Source organism: Schistocerca americana, chromosome 7 (genome assembly GCF_021461395.2).
Source record: "Schistocerca americana isolate TAMUIC-IGC-003095 chromosome 7, iqSchAmer2.1, whole genome shotgun sequence".
Taxonomy (NCBI): domain Eukaryota; kingdom Metazoa; phylum Arthropoda; class Insecta; order Orthoptera; family Acrididae; genus Schistocerca; species Schistocerca americana.
Genome location: NC_060125.1, coordinates 111,284,156 through 111,299,332, shown reverse-complemented (window position 1 = coordinate 111,299,332; position 15,177 = coordinate 111,284,156). Strand labels below are relative to the sequence as shown.

Sequence of the window (15,177 nt, the reverse complement as noted above, 5' to 3'; positions counted from 1 at the left end):
TTTAAATCGACTCCTATTTCTTCTTCTGTCACATCAGACAAATCTTCCTGCTGATACAAGCCTCCAGCGTGCTCTTTCGACCTACACGCTGTCTCCTCTGCATTAACAGTGGAATTTCTGTTGCACTCTTAATGTTACCACCCGTGATTTTAATTTCTCCGAAGGTTGTTTTTGACTTTCCTATGTGCTGAGTCAGTACTTCTGACAATAATTTCTTTTTAGATTTCTTCGCATTTTTCATGGAGCCATTTCGTCTTAGGTTCCCTGCGCATCCTGTTTATTTCATTCCCCAGTGACTTGTATGACTGTATTCCTGAATTTCCCTGAACATTTTTCTACTTCCTTCTTTCAGCGATCAGCTGAAGAACTTCTCTTACCCGTGGTTTCTTCGCAGTTACCTTCTTTGTACCTATGTTTTCCTTTCTGGTCGTTTAACACTATAAATCCATAGATACGTTCGCATAGTTAGAAAGTGACATGGAAGTTGCATGCTGAAACTGTGTTTAACTGAATTTCTCACTAACAACCTGAAAACTGTCAGACTTCTAAATTACGATTACAAATTCAAATGAACATGAGCTTATTTACGCATATTACGTTTTAGGAATGTGACTTTAATTAATCTGAATTGCTTCTGATTGTAAATTTACTGCCGGCCGTTGTGGCCGAGCGGTTCTAGGCTCTTCAGTCCGGAACCACGCTGCTGCTACGGTCGCAGGTTCGAATTCTGCCTCGGGCATGGATGTGTGTGATGTCCTTAGTTAGGTTTAAATAGTTCCAAGTCGTGGGGACTGATGACTTCAGATGTCTAGTCCCATAGTGCTTAGAGTCATTTGAACCATTTGTAAATTTACTGTATAAAAACAATTCACAGGAATACTCAGAATGACTAACTATTACATTATTTAAATGTGCCGTATAGCAAAAAAAGCATTGATGAATTTACAATATTTCACTACTTGGACATTTTTCCTAAGAACTAATGATAAAATTAATACATGATAGTTAGCTATCCTTGACTGCAAATACGTAGATATTGTTGGACATAATCGGTCGTTGGCTGGTTGGCTGGCTGGTTTGCTGGACCAAACAGCGAGGTCATCGATCCCGTCGGATTAGGGAAGGATGGGGAAGGAAGTCGTCCGCACCCTTTCAAAGGAACCACCCCGGCCTAAAGCGATTTAGGGAAATCACGGAAAACTTAAATGAGGATGTCCGGACGCGGATTTGAACCGTCGTCCTCCCGAATGCGAGTCCAGTGTGCTGACCACTGCGCTATCTCGCTCGGTTGGACATACTGAAATCTTTGCAAAGCAATAACAACTGAACTCGTACTTGCAGCTAATGAACTCAGAATCAGTCACATTTTCCGAAGTGCCGTCCCTAAATTCATTCATCTTAAAAAATCAACCTTTATCCTGAGGATAAATGGTTGCGAAAACACACTTGACCTCTTAGCCACAAACAGTCCAGAGCTAATAGAGAGCATCATGACTGATACAGGGATTAGTGATCACAAGGTCGTCGTAGCTAGGCCCAAACCGTTTCTTTCAAATCCACCAGAAACAAACGAAAAATAATTTTATTTAAAAAAGCGGATGAAGTGTCACTAGAAGCCTTCCTAAGAGACAATCTCCATTCTTTCCGAACTGACTATGCAAATGTAGGCGAGCTGTGGCTCGAATTCAAAGATATAGTAGCAACAGCAATTGAGAGATTCGTACCTCATAAATTGGTAAGATATGGAACTGATCCCCTATGGTACATAAAACAGCTCCGAACGCTGTTGCAGAGGCAACGGAAAAAGCATGCGAAGTTCAGAAGAACGCGAAATCCCGAAGGTTGGCTAAAATTTACAGACGCGCGAAATTTGGCACGGACTTCTGTGCGAGATGCCTTTAATAGGTTCCACAACGAAACATTGTCTCGAAATTTGGTAGAAAATCCGAAGAAATTCTGGTCGTAAGTAAAGTACACAAGCGGCAACACGCAGTCAATACCTTCGCTGCGCAGTACCGATGGTACTGTTACCGACGACTGTGCCGCTAAAGCGGAGTTATTGAACGCAGTTTTCCGAAATTCCTTCACCAGGGAAGACGAATGGAATATTCCAGAATTTGAAACACGAACAGCTGCTAGCTTGAGTTTCTTAGAAGTAGATACCTTAGGGGTTGCGAAGCAACTCAAATCGCTTGATACGGGCAAGTCTTCAGGTCCAGATTGTATACCGATTACGTTCCTTTCAGATTACGCTGGTACAATAGCTCCCTACTTAGCAATCATATACAACCGCTCGCTCACCGATAGATCTGTACCTACAGATTGGAAAATTGCGCAGGTCGCACCAGTGTTTAAGAAGGGTAGGAGGAGTAATCCATCGAACTACAGACCTATATCATTGACGTCGGTTTGCAGTAGGGTTTTGGAGCATATACTGTATTCAAATATTATGAATCGCCTCGAAGGGAACGATCTATTGATACGTAATCAGCATGGTTTCAGAAAACATCGTTCTTGTGCAACGCAGCTAGCTCTTTATTCGCACGAGGTAATGGCCGATATCGACAGGGGATCTCAAGTTGATTCCGTATTTCTAGATTTCCGGAAAGCTTTTGACACCGTTCCTCACAAGCGACTTCTAATCAAGCTGCGGGCGTGTGGGGTATCGTCTCAGTTGTGCGACTGGATTCGTGATTTCCTGTCAGGAAGGTCGCAGTTCGTAGTAATAGACGGCAAATCATCGAGTAAAACTGATGTGATATCAGGTGTTCCCCAGGGAAGCGTCCTGGGACCTCTGCTGTTCCTGATCTATATAATTGACCTGGGTGACAATCTGAGCGGTCCTCTTGGGTTGTTCGCAGATGATGCTGTAATTTACCGTCTAGTAAGGTCATCCGAAGACCAGTATCAGTTGCAAAGCGATTTAGAAAAGATTGCTGTATGGTGTGGCAGATGACAGTTGACGCTAAATAACGAAAAGTGTGAGGTGATCCACATGAGTTCGAAATGAAATCCGTTGGAATTCGATTACTCGATAAATAGTACAATTCTCAAGGCTGTCAATTCAACTAAGTACCTGGGTGTTAAAATTACGAACAACTTCAGTTGGAAAGACCACATAGATAATATTGTGGGGAAGGCGAGCCAAAGGTTGCGTTTTATTGGCAGGACACTTAGAAGATGCAACAAGTCCACTAAAGAGACAGCTTGCACTACACTCGTTCGTCTTCTGTTAGAATATTGCTGCGCGGTGTGGGATCCTTACCAGGTGGGATTGACGGAGGACATCGAAAGGGTGCAAAAAAGGGAAGCTCGTTTTGTATTATCACTTAACAGGGGAGCGAGTGTGGCAGATATGATACGCGAGTTGGGATGGAAGTCATTAAAGCAAAGACGTTTTTCGTCGCGGCGAGATCTATTTACGGAATTTCAGACACCAACTTTCTCTTCCGAATGCGAAAATACTTTGTTGAGCCCAACCTACATAGGTAGGAATGATCATCAAAATAAAATATAAGAAATCAGAGCACTTAAATGTGAATTGTAGAGTAATCATGTAGATGTAGATGATTTACTACTATTTCATTTACTGTATAAGTCTTTCAAGTTCCAAGAATGCTAAAGTATGTTGCTGACTCCCACCTATTTAGGTAGCGATGACAATAAGAGAAACAACAGCTCTCACGGAAACATTTAGGTATTCATTGCTCCACATGCCATTCGAGGATGAAACGATCGAGAACTTGTGTGGACGTGATTCTGTGAAGCCCCTGGCAATCGCTTAATTCCGAACCGCAGAGCAGTGATGTAGATGTAGAAGTAGACAGATAATGAGAGAGCAGTGTTTATCCGATATTTATCCAGTGTTACTTTCTCGCTGTACAATGTGACGTATGAATACACAATTTGATGTAAACAAAGAAAACTATATTTTAAAACCATAATGATTAATACAGGAGACCTCTTTGTCCTGCAGATACTTTTGACGTCAACTAACCGTCATGCCATGTTATGCCGATAACTTTTCTCGATCTCATGATATTTTCAGATAGAAACTAATAGAAATCAATTAAAATAATTCTCAGTTATTATGTTTTGGCTATATTTCCTGTGTTTGTGAAATCTGTTTTCACTTTTTCTTTTGTCTCTGTCCTCGAAAAATATGACAGCTACCTTGCATTACTTTCTGTCACATCTTAGTAGCGGTGTGAAACATCTTCGTTTTGGTATGTCTGAAGCATCAGCTACCCAACACACATCTAATCGTCGATAGAAGAATATCGTGTTGTTGATTCCCTCAATGTCTTCGCCTATGGCTGTGATTTTGGAATTTCATCAAGTATGTTATTCCACGACAAGTGCGCTACGTTTAAATTGATCCACGCATGCCACGCTAAGATAGAAGGAGCCGATTCGTTGTGCAACTTCACGGACTTTGAATAAATTTCAGACTGTTACAAAACACAAATAGAAAGAATTGTCTGCGGGCATCCTATTCGAATTTATCGATTTGGACAAAAAATTCGCGTCATAGGTACACTGTGGTACATGTCTGTGGAACTACAGTTGTGAAACAAAAACGAGTGGACAGACAGAAATTTAGGAAGTGGTATGACGTGCGGGGAAGGGAAAACCTACGACGGATGTTACCAGCAGAGCGGCAACTTTGGAAGCTTCCATCTCGAATGCAACTCGTAATTTTCAAATGGAAAGAGGGTCATGTGACGCAAAGGATGGAGAATCACACGAGAAAAACGCTCGCGTTATCTCATAGCTTAGTTCATTCTCGAGTTAAGTCACATTTTGTGCAGAGAAGACAGATACTTGTGATAACATTAGACGGTCGACCTTGTTGTCCAACACACCATACGGTTGCTGTCATCTGCTTCGCACATCCCTCACTGACACGAATCTGCAAACGTCAGCAATTCCCCCCCCCCCCCCCCACCCCCCCACCCCCCGCGGTGTGCAAGTTCTTCACCGCATGCACAACTGCATTTATGTTTCCCCATAGACAAAAATCTACTCAGTTTAAATGCGGGGATCGTGACCTAAACATCTCCGGGGAAACGGATATCCAGGTACACTATCTGATCAAAAATATTCGGACAGCCCTGTGTGATGCAGAACTGCCCACTAGGTGTCACGCGAGGTCGACCCGCCAGCGTAAAGGGTTGTGCGTATCCTCGTGTCGTCGGTAGAGGTAGCAGAGCGTCACCTCAACAACAAACCTATCAGGGGCATTTCAACCCTTGTAAAGCTACCCAGACCGACAGTCGGCGATGTGAAATGTGAAGCAGCAACGAAACCTAAGCCAAGACAAGGCAGGCCTCGTGTACCGGTGGAAACTGCGGAGACTGGCTGTAAAAATTGGCATTAAATCGCCGGAAGGAATCACTCGAGAGTTCTACCAGCAGCCTTGCTGGCTAATAGGGAGGAAAAAGAATGAGGCACAGTGGCAAATCAGCCACACATTTCTTTACTCAATATTGATGCTCGAGGTAGTGTAAAGAGTGACGACATTGGACAGTGGCCGAGAAAGAAAAAACGGATAATGGAATGATCAGTCACTCTATACCGTGTAGCCACGCACTGGCAGGGTTTTGGTCTGGCGAACGCCTGGACAGTGTCACCCGCCATCATGTCTAATGCCAACAGCGAGACGCGAAGGAGGTAGTGACGAGGAATGGAGATCATTTTGGTAGTTAGGATGCGGATCACTTACTGCAGTTAAGAGAACGCTAAATGCGGAAGGATAGGAATACATTTTTCAGCACTGCATAGTGTGTACAGTCGAGGAACAGTTCGGAGATGCTGACTGTTTGCCCCAGCATGACAATGCACTCTGTCAGAAAGTAGCTTTGTTAGCAATAACACTCTGAGGCTGTCTGTGCTGCCTAAAGCTCCAACCGGGACCCGAGGTAGCACCCCTCTACAGATATTCATGCACTTCACTGAGAGTGTCCGTGGCAGGGCACACACATCATAAAAATGTCCGTTGATAGGTATCCAGCTACTGCTGATCAGGTGGTATATACGAGGGTTGTCCAGAAAGTAAGTTCCGATCTGTCGCTAAATGGAAACCACAGTGAAAATCAGAAAAATTTTATTTGCAAGAGTTAGCTACACGTTCCAGATACTTCTCTACATAGTCGCCACTCCAACTTAGACATTTGTCGCAGCGTTATACCAACTTTCCAACACCATCGTCATAGAAGGCAGCCGCCTGTGCTTTCCGATAATTCTCTACACTGGTCTTAAGCACGTCGCCTGCGTCCAAGTATTGTCTTCGTACACAGCGTTTCACGTGAACAGAGATGATGCTCAGGACGAGCCAATTAGGGCTGTGTTGTGGGTGATTGAACACTTCCCATCGAAAAGGCTGCAGGAGCGTCTTCACTGCCCCTGCAGCGTGCAGCTGAGAGTTGCCATGAAGAAGGAAGTGCGTGGCAGTTGTGTTAGGTGGGCTGCATTCATTAAGGCGAAGCCTCTCAGCCGGCACTCCTATTTGGCGAGAGACACCGTTGTTCTAGGCAGCTTTACTCGCTTGCAGTGTGCTCACAACTGAAAAGAACGTCTTGATGCGCTCGACGGTCATACTAGAGATATTACCCAACACCTCTGTGCAAAGCTTCATCGCGTTTTCACTGTGGTGTCCATTTCGAGACCGATCGATACTTACTTTCTGGACAAACCTTGCATATGCGTAACTGCAGATCCCTGCGAAATGCACTGAACACACAGTTCACTGGACTCTTACTGAACGATGCTTGACGGTGGTTATCATTCGTGGTCGTTTTCGCCAGGGCCAGTTACAGGGAATTTTGTGATAATTTGTGTCGCAACCCGCTTTATTTTTGCTTTATTGTAATTTAGTTTTAACTTTAATTGCACTGATTGCGAAACGTAACCAACTGCCGAGTGTCGTGTCGCGACTTTGCACTCGCTTGACGTAACCACACTCACGTAACACAGGTTGGCTTAATGTAGTGACGCTTTGCACTACAGTGCGTTACTTTTAAACATTTTTTATTGAGAAAAACAGTTAACCGTAAGCTAAACCTGACTGAAATACTGTAAAGGCAATCGTAAGCGTTTAGTACATACTGGCTCAAATGGGGACTTAACATCTGAGGTCATCAGTCCCCTAGACTTATAACTACTTAAACCTAGCTAACCTAAGAACATCACACACATCCATGCCCCAGGCAGGATTCGAACCTGCGACGCGACCATAGCACCAGTGCGGTTCCGGACTGAAGCGCCTAGAACCGCTCGGCCACAGCTGCCGGCTAGTACATGCTGGGTTGCGTCATTTCTGAACCACTTTACACACACTGTGCACTTCTTACCTTAGTCATTTTGAAAATGAATTAGACATCCAACAGTGCTTGTATTCGACACTGGGACGAGAATCGGTACAGAGTTACTTCCTGACATTTTTATTTGGAAACAGTATTTGCTAAGGTATTCGGTTGCTAATCCTTTAGGGACAAACCCGAGATTTGTCTTTGAAATTTTAGTCAAATCAACAGAATATCCCAAAATTTACTGTTAGATTTTTGTGAAAGAAAAGTGTATAAAGCGAGCATAATTTTTATATCATTTATAACAAAAACTAGTGAGATTATTGAAAGAGAAATTTGAGCAATTGTAAATTGCAAAATCACAGTAGTTAATTAATCGTGATCTTAAGCACAGCGACCATTCCAGTAAATAAGTATAAGCTTTCAAACATTGGAAACTCCGTGTTGGAAACCAAAAATATAAAGAAAAGATAGTTTGAGAAGTGCGCTATCTGGCGGAGCATCCAGGGACTAGCCTGGCAACAGGAAACTTAGGGAAGCTGCGTATTACTTCTCTTTTGAAGAGCAGGTATATAAACAAATCCACAGCACAGCCATGGGCACCTGCTTGCCACTCTCCTACGCCAACCTAGAGGAGACCTCCCTATCCTTCAAAAACACAAAACCCCTAGTCAGATAGAGGTTAATTAACGATATTTTCATGATCTGGACTCAGGAACAAGACACCCTACCCTTGTTGCTTCACAACCTCAACACTTTCTCTCCCATCTGCTTCACCTAGTCCTCCTCAACTCAGAGTGTCACTTTCCTGGACGTTCACCTCTTCCTCTCTAATCTATATCTCTATCCACATTAAAATCAATATTAGCTGTATTTCTACAGGAGTCTTCCTTTCCACACCAGAAAATGTCTCCCATACAGCCTGGCCACCCAGAAACAGGCCTTCGTATACAGGCTGTATCTCCAAGACCTAGTTCATAAACAGATCTCCCATGCTGTTTCTCCACACACCACCAATCCTACCATCACCCCCAAGAACCAGCTACAAGGAAGTGCCCCTTTGTCACCCAATATCACCCCGGACTGGAACGACTGAACTACATTCTTCGTCAGGGCTTTGATTACTTATCTTCATGCCCTGAAGCGAGGGCATCCTACCCTAGATCCCTTCCACGCCTCCTAATGTGCTGTTCAATCGTACACCCAAACTTCACAACATCCTAGTCCATATCCATGCCACTCCCAGTTCTGACTCCTTGCAACTGGAATCTTACTTATCCCTATGGAAGACCCAGGTCCAAGACCTGCCCAGATCACCCACCAGGCACTTCCAATTCCAGTCCTGTCACAGACTTATCCTATCCTGTTAGAGGCCAGGCCACTTAAAGCAGCAATGTCATATACCAGCTCTGTTGCGATCACTGCAGAGCTTTTTATATTGGTCTGATGTGGAACCAGCTGTCCACCAGAATGAACGGCTACAGCTAAACTGTGGCCAGGAGCAAAGCAGACCACCCTGCAGCACAACATGCAGCTGCACATAATCTGCTTTGTTCCGATGGCTGCTTCATTACCCAAGTCATGTGGATTCTACCACCCACCACCACCTTTTATGACATACTCAGATGGGAGTTATACTTACAACACATTCCCCCTTCCTGAAATTATTCCGGCTTCAACTACCCCTACACCCTTCGTCTAACAGTTTTGATTCCTCCTGTTCTATCACGTTCTCCTTATTCTCGTCTCTCACCCTCTTTGTGTGCCACCCTCCGCCAGTGCACCTGCCGGTCTTTACCATTCCCAAATCCTCTCCTTCCTCGCTCGCTTCTCCTCCTCCTCCCTGCCCCACTGCCTCGCGACGCTGTGCCTGTTGCCAGTCTAGTCCCTGCACGCTCCACCAGTCTGCTCTTCTCTTCCTTCAACTGTACCCTGCCATCCCCTGACCCTTCCAGATTGCTGCTTCCATTGCAGATGACAGTTATGTTCCAACTTGAGCTGCATGAGGTGTGCTTGGTTGTGTGAATGAACGTATGTGTGTTTCCTTTTCTAAAGAAGGCTTTGGCCGAAAGCTAAAGTGTGCCCTTTCGTTGTGGATGTTGGCAACTCAGTGTGTCATCTTTCCGGTAAGTAGCAATCTATCTTTTCTTGTATGAGGGGCGTTTGAAGAGTCCGTGCAAAAATAAAAACTACGTACGTGTTTGGGGTAAACCATTTTTTATTTTTCGACATAGTCTCCTTTTAGACTTATACACTTCGTCCAACGCTGTTCTAATTTGTTGAACCCTTCTGAATAATAGCAATTTTCCAAGTCTGCAAAATAGCTATTAGTTGCTGCAATCACCTCTTCGTCTGAATAAAATCTTTGCCCCACCAGCCATTTCTTCAAATTGTGGAACAAATAGTAGTCCGAGGGAGACAAGTCTGGAGAATATTCCCAATAGTTTTGCGACCAGAACTGCTGAGGTGTGTGCTGGTACATTGTCGTGATGGAAAAGGACATTTTTGAGATCCAATCGGCGGCGTTTTTCTTGCAGCTCGGTTTTAAAATGGTCCAATAGCGATGAGTAAATGCACCTGTAATAGTTTTACCCTTCTCCAGATAGTCTATGAGGATTATCCATTTCGAATCCCAAAAGACAGTCGCTATAACCTTTCTGACCGAAGGAATGGTCTTCGCCTTTCTTGATGCAGATTCTCCCTTGGTAACCCATTGTTTAGATTGTTGTTTGGTCTCAGGAGTGTAGTAATGTATCCATGTTTCATCCACAGTGACGAAACTACGCTTAAAGTCCTGCGGGTTCTTCCTGTACAGCTGAAAACCATCCTTGCAACACTTCACATGATTCCGTTTTTGGTCAAGCGTGAGCAATCGTGGAACCCATCTTGTGGATAGCTCTCACATGTCCAAATTCTTACGCAAAACATTATGTACCCGTTCATTCGAGATTCCCACAGCACTAGTAATCCCACGGACCGTAACTCTTCTGTCATCTGTCGCCATATCATGGATTTTATCAACGATTTCTGGAGTCGTAACCTCCACAGGGCGTCCATACGGCCACTCCGAAAATTTTGAAACCATTTATAAACTGTTCTAATCGGAGGTGCAGAGTCACCGTAATGTTTATCAAGCTTCTCTTTGGTCTCCTGAGGCGTTTTGCCTTTCATAATGTTTAATCACCACACGAAATTCTTTTTCGTCCATTTTTTGACAATCACTCGACTTCCGAGATTCACACGAATGCCAAATACAAAGAAATAGACCAATACGGTTGAAACTTGGTTTGCGTTCTTTCGAAAGATGCTACTAAATAAACATGACCGCGATACATGCCGGTGGTGCCATCTCTCGGACTTTGCGCGGACTTTTCAAACGCCCCTCGTATTGTTAACTAAAAGCTTTACTTGTTTTGTACAGTGGCTTTTTTGTTACCGTTCATTATCAAAGTAACAGCGATTTGCTATAAGATACTAACTAACTAATCACTAACCACTTTTATTATTTGCTGATAGCATTGGATTAACACTTCTGTTACGTAACATTTAACTTACTGCACAAACGTCGGAACTGCATAGAAGTACACTCCAGTTAAGAATGTAACCAGAAAATATTAATACCAATAACTTTAATGTAACTAAAAGCAGTCCTTGTCTTTTAACAGAAGCACAGACATGTAAACAGTGAGCAATTAGCACACTGCAGGACACATCTCGTATCAGTGGCGTAGCTACAGCTCGCCATGCAAGTATTTCTTCATTGCGTGCTGAATTTGTTGTGCTTAACCTTAAAAAAAATATTGCATCCTAGGCGATTAGTAACTGAGACAGCTGGACACATACCATTTCGACATCTCCGTCCAATGTTGTGCTACATCATTTAGTGCACTGAAATAACTGCTCGTTGTGCACACTACTGTGTGGCTTCAACTGACTGCCAGCCTCCTTTCATGTTGCACCCCAGTGCAAGAAAAAGACAACAGGCTAAGAGATGCAGTACATTCCCTGCTTTTGTGTCTGTAGGCCACCTTCTGAAATTCGTTGCATCATACCATGAGGAGGAGATCAGTTACTTACATATATAATTGAATATATTAATATCGTAAACAAATTGATTTTCAAAATTGATTCGATAAAGAAAATTATCATGCACATTTTAGATAAGTATCAACAGTTAACCGTTGGTCTGACACACAAGGTGTACAAAACATAATCAGTACCGAAAAAATTTGAGGTCAAAAGCATGAAATAAATAGCAAAATGTAGAGTTGTTACGTTACGAATTCCACTACATCACTGTGGTCTGGCTCTGTGGTGCTGATTGATATCTTTAGCGATAACATGGGTGTTCCCCTAATCTGATATGAGAGCTATATCGATGCATTCGGTTTGTGTAAACGCTGATTGAATTTACGTCACCGATAAGGAAAAAAACATCAGTGATAACTCGAGAATGAACATACCTTTGCTCAACTGAAAGACAGCCTGTTTATCTCGTGTAATTCTCTTTCTGATAGTCACATGACCCTTATTCCGTTTCGAAATCACCAGTTGCATTCCAGATGGCTGCTTCCAAAACTGACATATTGTTGTTAAAATAGCCTCACAGGTCTACCCTCTCTATTATATCATACAGCTTGGTTTTAAACGTGTGATTTCAAACTTATGACCAACCCATAACCTTAAGAATCTATATTAATTGTGTTTTTGCCGTGCTCGAGTTTATGCGACATAAATTATACGTCAACATGTACCAATGTACCAAAAGAAAGAAATATCATTGCAATCCTCGCTATCTCTGTGGCATACTCTAGAAGCTCCCTTTCTTGCTGTCGTATCCCTAGCCTTACCTCACAACATACAAATAAGTATAGTACGTGGGGAATAGCGTGCATGGACGTGTGGTTTGTGTCACGCAGGTCGCGCCGTCTGAGCTGGAGGGCATTCTGCTGACCCACCCAGCCGTGAAGGAGGCGGCGGTGGTGGGCGTGCCCCACCAGTTGGACCAGGAACGCCCCAGAGCGTACGTCGTGCTGCAGCCGGGCGCCAGCGTCACTGAGCGGGATCTGCTGGAGCTGGTCAACTGTGAGTGCACTTGTCTATACAGTCGCAGCGTCTCAGACTAGGTGTACGCCGGCGGAAGTGGGAAGTGTTAGACCGTGGACCGTGGATGTCTTACACCAAACGCTACAGATCTGATACCCAGTATTTCTGGACTTGAGGGATACGTTGGTTGAAATAGCCTACTAATCTGACCTTATTTTCAGTACAGAAAAATCCATTCCTTTAGATGAAGAATGGTGTGAACATACTAGGGTTTTTCGGTGTGTCTAAAATTATTGGAACTTTTCAAATGGAGATCGGAACACAGAATGCCCAGAAGACATCCACAACATCTCTGAGAGTGTGAGAAATGTCAAATATTGGCGTGTGGGATGTGGGAACACCATACTAGCCAATCGAACAGACAGTTGGCTGTAGTGGAATGGCTGCAGAAAGATTGGTGACGAAGTGTAATGTGGCAAATGGTGTCACGTGAGGAGTTTGGACAGGTCGTCTCAGAATGTGAAGATGGTGAGACTGCTCTACTGACGAATGTCAGCAACTGCAGTCCGTGTAGAGGCTGCCGACACAGCATCATCAGAATCCAGCCAGGCACAGATTAATGAAGGCTGGGTTGCGATCGGAATTTCCCATGTGTCCTCTACCACTGACACAAGACCACAGCCAACTCAATCTTGCATGGTGCAGAGCAACAGTCAAGTGAGGCACTGAGTGCCATTCTGTGGTGTTCAGTGACGAGACGCACTTCTGCTTTTGGTGGGCAGATCGACACCAATGTGTCTGCAGACGAAGTTGATAAATTTCGGACCGGTGTTTCGTGACGTAACATATTCTAATTCCGTCATTATAGTTTGGACTGAGGTTCCTGTAAATGTTTCTCGAGATCGAAGAACGACATATTTTATTCTAAGTACAAGTTTTTTGCTGCCTTACTTATTTACTCGTAGTGGTACAAGTCACATAAGGAACTATCAAACAAGCTGTTAAAAATAACTTCACAAAATCAGGAAAATAACAAGTAATAAATAACATGATCATATCATAACAAAAAGACCACCAACATTTACTCTCCAATATACGATATGGACCATGTTGTACCAGCTAAGACGTAAGTATAATGTACCATATTTAGAAACAGACAGAACGATAAATATTATTGTACCTGTTATACCAACACAACAGGTAAGTGATAATGGCGAAATGCCAAAACGAGCTCGTCATGTAACTTGTCTCACTACGGGTATAAATTGTGCGGCAAAAAGTTGCACTTAAAATAAAAGTAACATGGAGCCAAACAGCTTAAACTGGATTCCTACTCTGTCCTATTTTACGTATATACCTGCAATTCCAGAAAGCCATCCAAACTGTTCTGTGTTACAAACACTCACACACACACACACACACACACACACACACACACACACACACACACAGACAGACAGACTTCTGGGCTTCGGGACAGCAACACCAGGAACAACAGCTGATAACGAATTTTACTTACTGTGCATGTACTTTACAGTAGAGACAGTACTTCATTAAATCTCTCTTTTGAGGGAACACAGAGAGCTGCCACCGTTGAAAGCAAAAATGACTCCAACCTGGCTGTGCATTGTGGTCCTGACATGAGCATTTTTATTTTATTTACACGTCAAGTTCCGTAGGACCAAACTGAGGAGCAAATCTCATGGAACGTGTCAGTACATGAAATCACAACATAAAAGTAACAATAGATGAAAATAAAATGTTTATGAACCCAAAAAAAGTCAAGCCATATATTTCAGTAAACGCAATCAACAATATAACAAAAGAATCAGCTTCATTTTTCAATGAACTAGTCAACAGAGTAGAAGCAGTGACGAAACTATTCAGTTTCGATTTGAAAGCGCGTGGATTACTCCCCAGAATTTTAATTCTTGCGCCAGCTTATTGAAAATGGATGCAGCAGTATGCTACACACATTTCTGCACATGAGTTAAGGAAGTCCGATCCAAATGCAGTTTGGATATGTGCCGAGTATTAACTGAGTGAAAGCTGCTTATTTTTGGGAATAAGCTGATATTGTTAACAAGAAACGACAGTAAAGAATATATATATTGAGAAGCCATTGTCGAAATACCCAAACTAGTGAACAGGGGTCAACGAGAGGTTCGCGAACTTACACCACTTATTGCCCGAACCGCCCGTTTCTGAGCCAAAAATATCCTTTCAGAATCAGAAGGGTTACCCTAAAATATAATACCATCTGACATAAGCGAATGAAAATAAGCAAAGTAGACTAATTTTCGTGTCGAACGATCACTTATTTCAGATAACGTTCGATCTTTAAACAAGATCCTGAACATGGTCTTTCCACGACAGCTTACTATCTATCTCAACATCTAGAAATTTGAACTGCTCAGTTTCACTAATCATATGCCCATTCTGTGAAATTAAATCGTCGGATTTTATTGAATTGTGTTTTAGAAACTGTAAAAACTGAGTCTTACTGTGATTTAGCGTTAGTTTATTTTCTACAAGCCATGAAAAAATGTTCAAATGTGTGTGGAATCTTATGGGATTTAACTGCTAAGGTCATCAGTCCCTAAGTTGACACACTACTCAACCTAAATTATCCTAAGGACAAACACACACACCCATCCCCGAGGGAGGACTCGAACCTCCGGCGGGACCAGCCGCACAATCCATGACTGCAGCGCCTGAGACCGCTCGGCTAATCCTGCGCGGCTACAAGCCATGAATTTATGTCATGTAATGCACTACTTGAAACCAAGCCAATGTTGCACACAATATCCTTTACTACCGAGCT

The 15,177-nt window shown here is 43.2% G+C and overlaps 1 protein-coding gene across 1 annotated transcript in view; it reads left to right on the top strand.

The window, feature by feature from the left end:
* The window catches only part of LOC124622585 (4-coumarate--CoA ligase 1-like), a 314,336-nt gene that overhangs the window by 282,228 nt on the left and 16,931 nt on the right, over positions 1 to 15,177 (top strand). Inside the window, exon 7 of the mRNA XM_047148334.1 lies at positions 12,227 to 12,392. Within this exon, the coding sequence (XP_047004290.1) occupies positions 12,227 to 12,392 (166 nt within the window). The remainder of the gene's footprint in view (positions 1 to 12,226; positions 12,393 to 15,177) is intronic.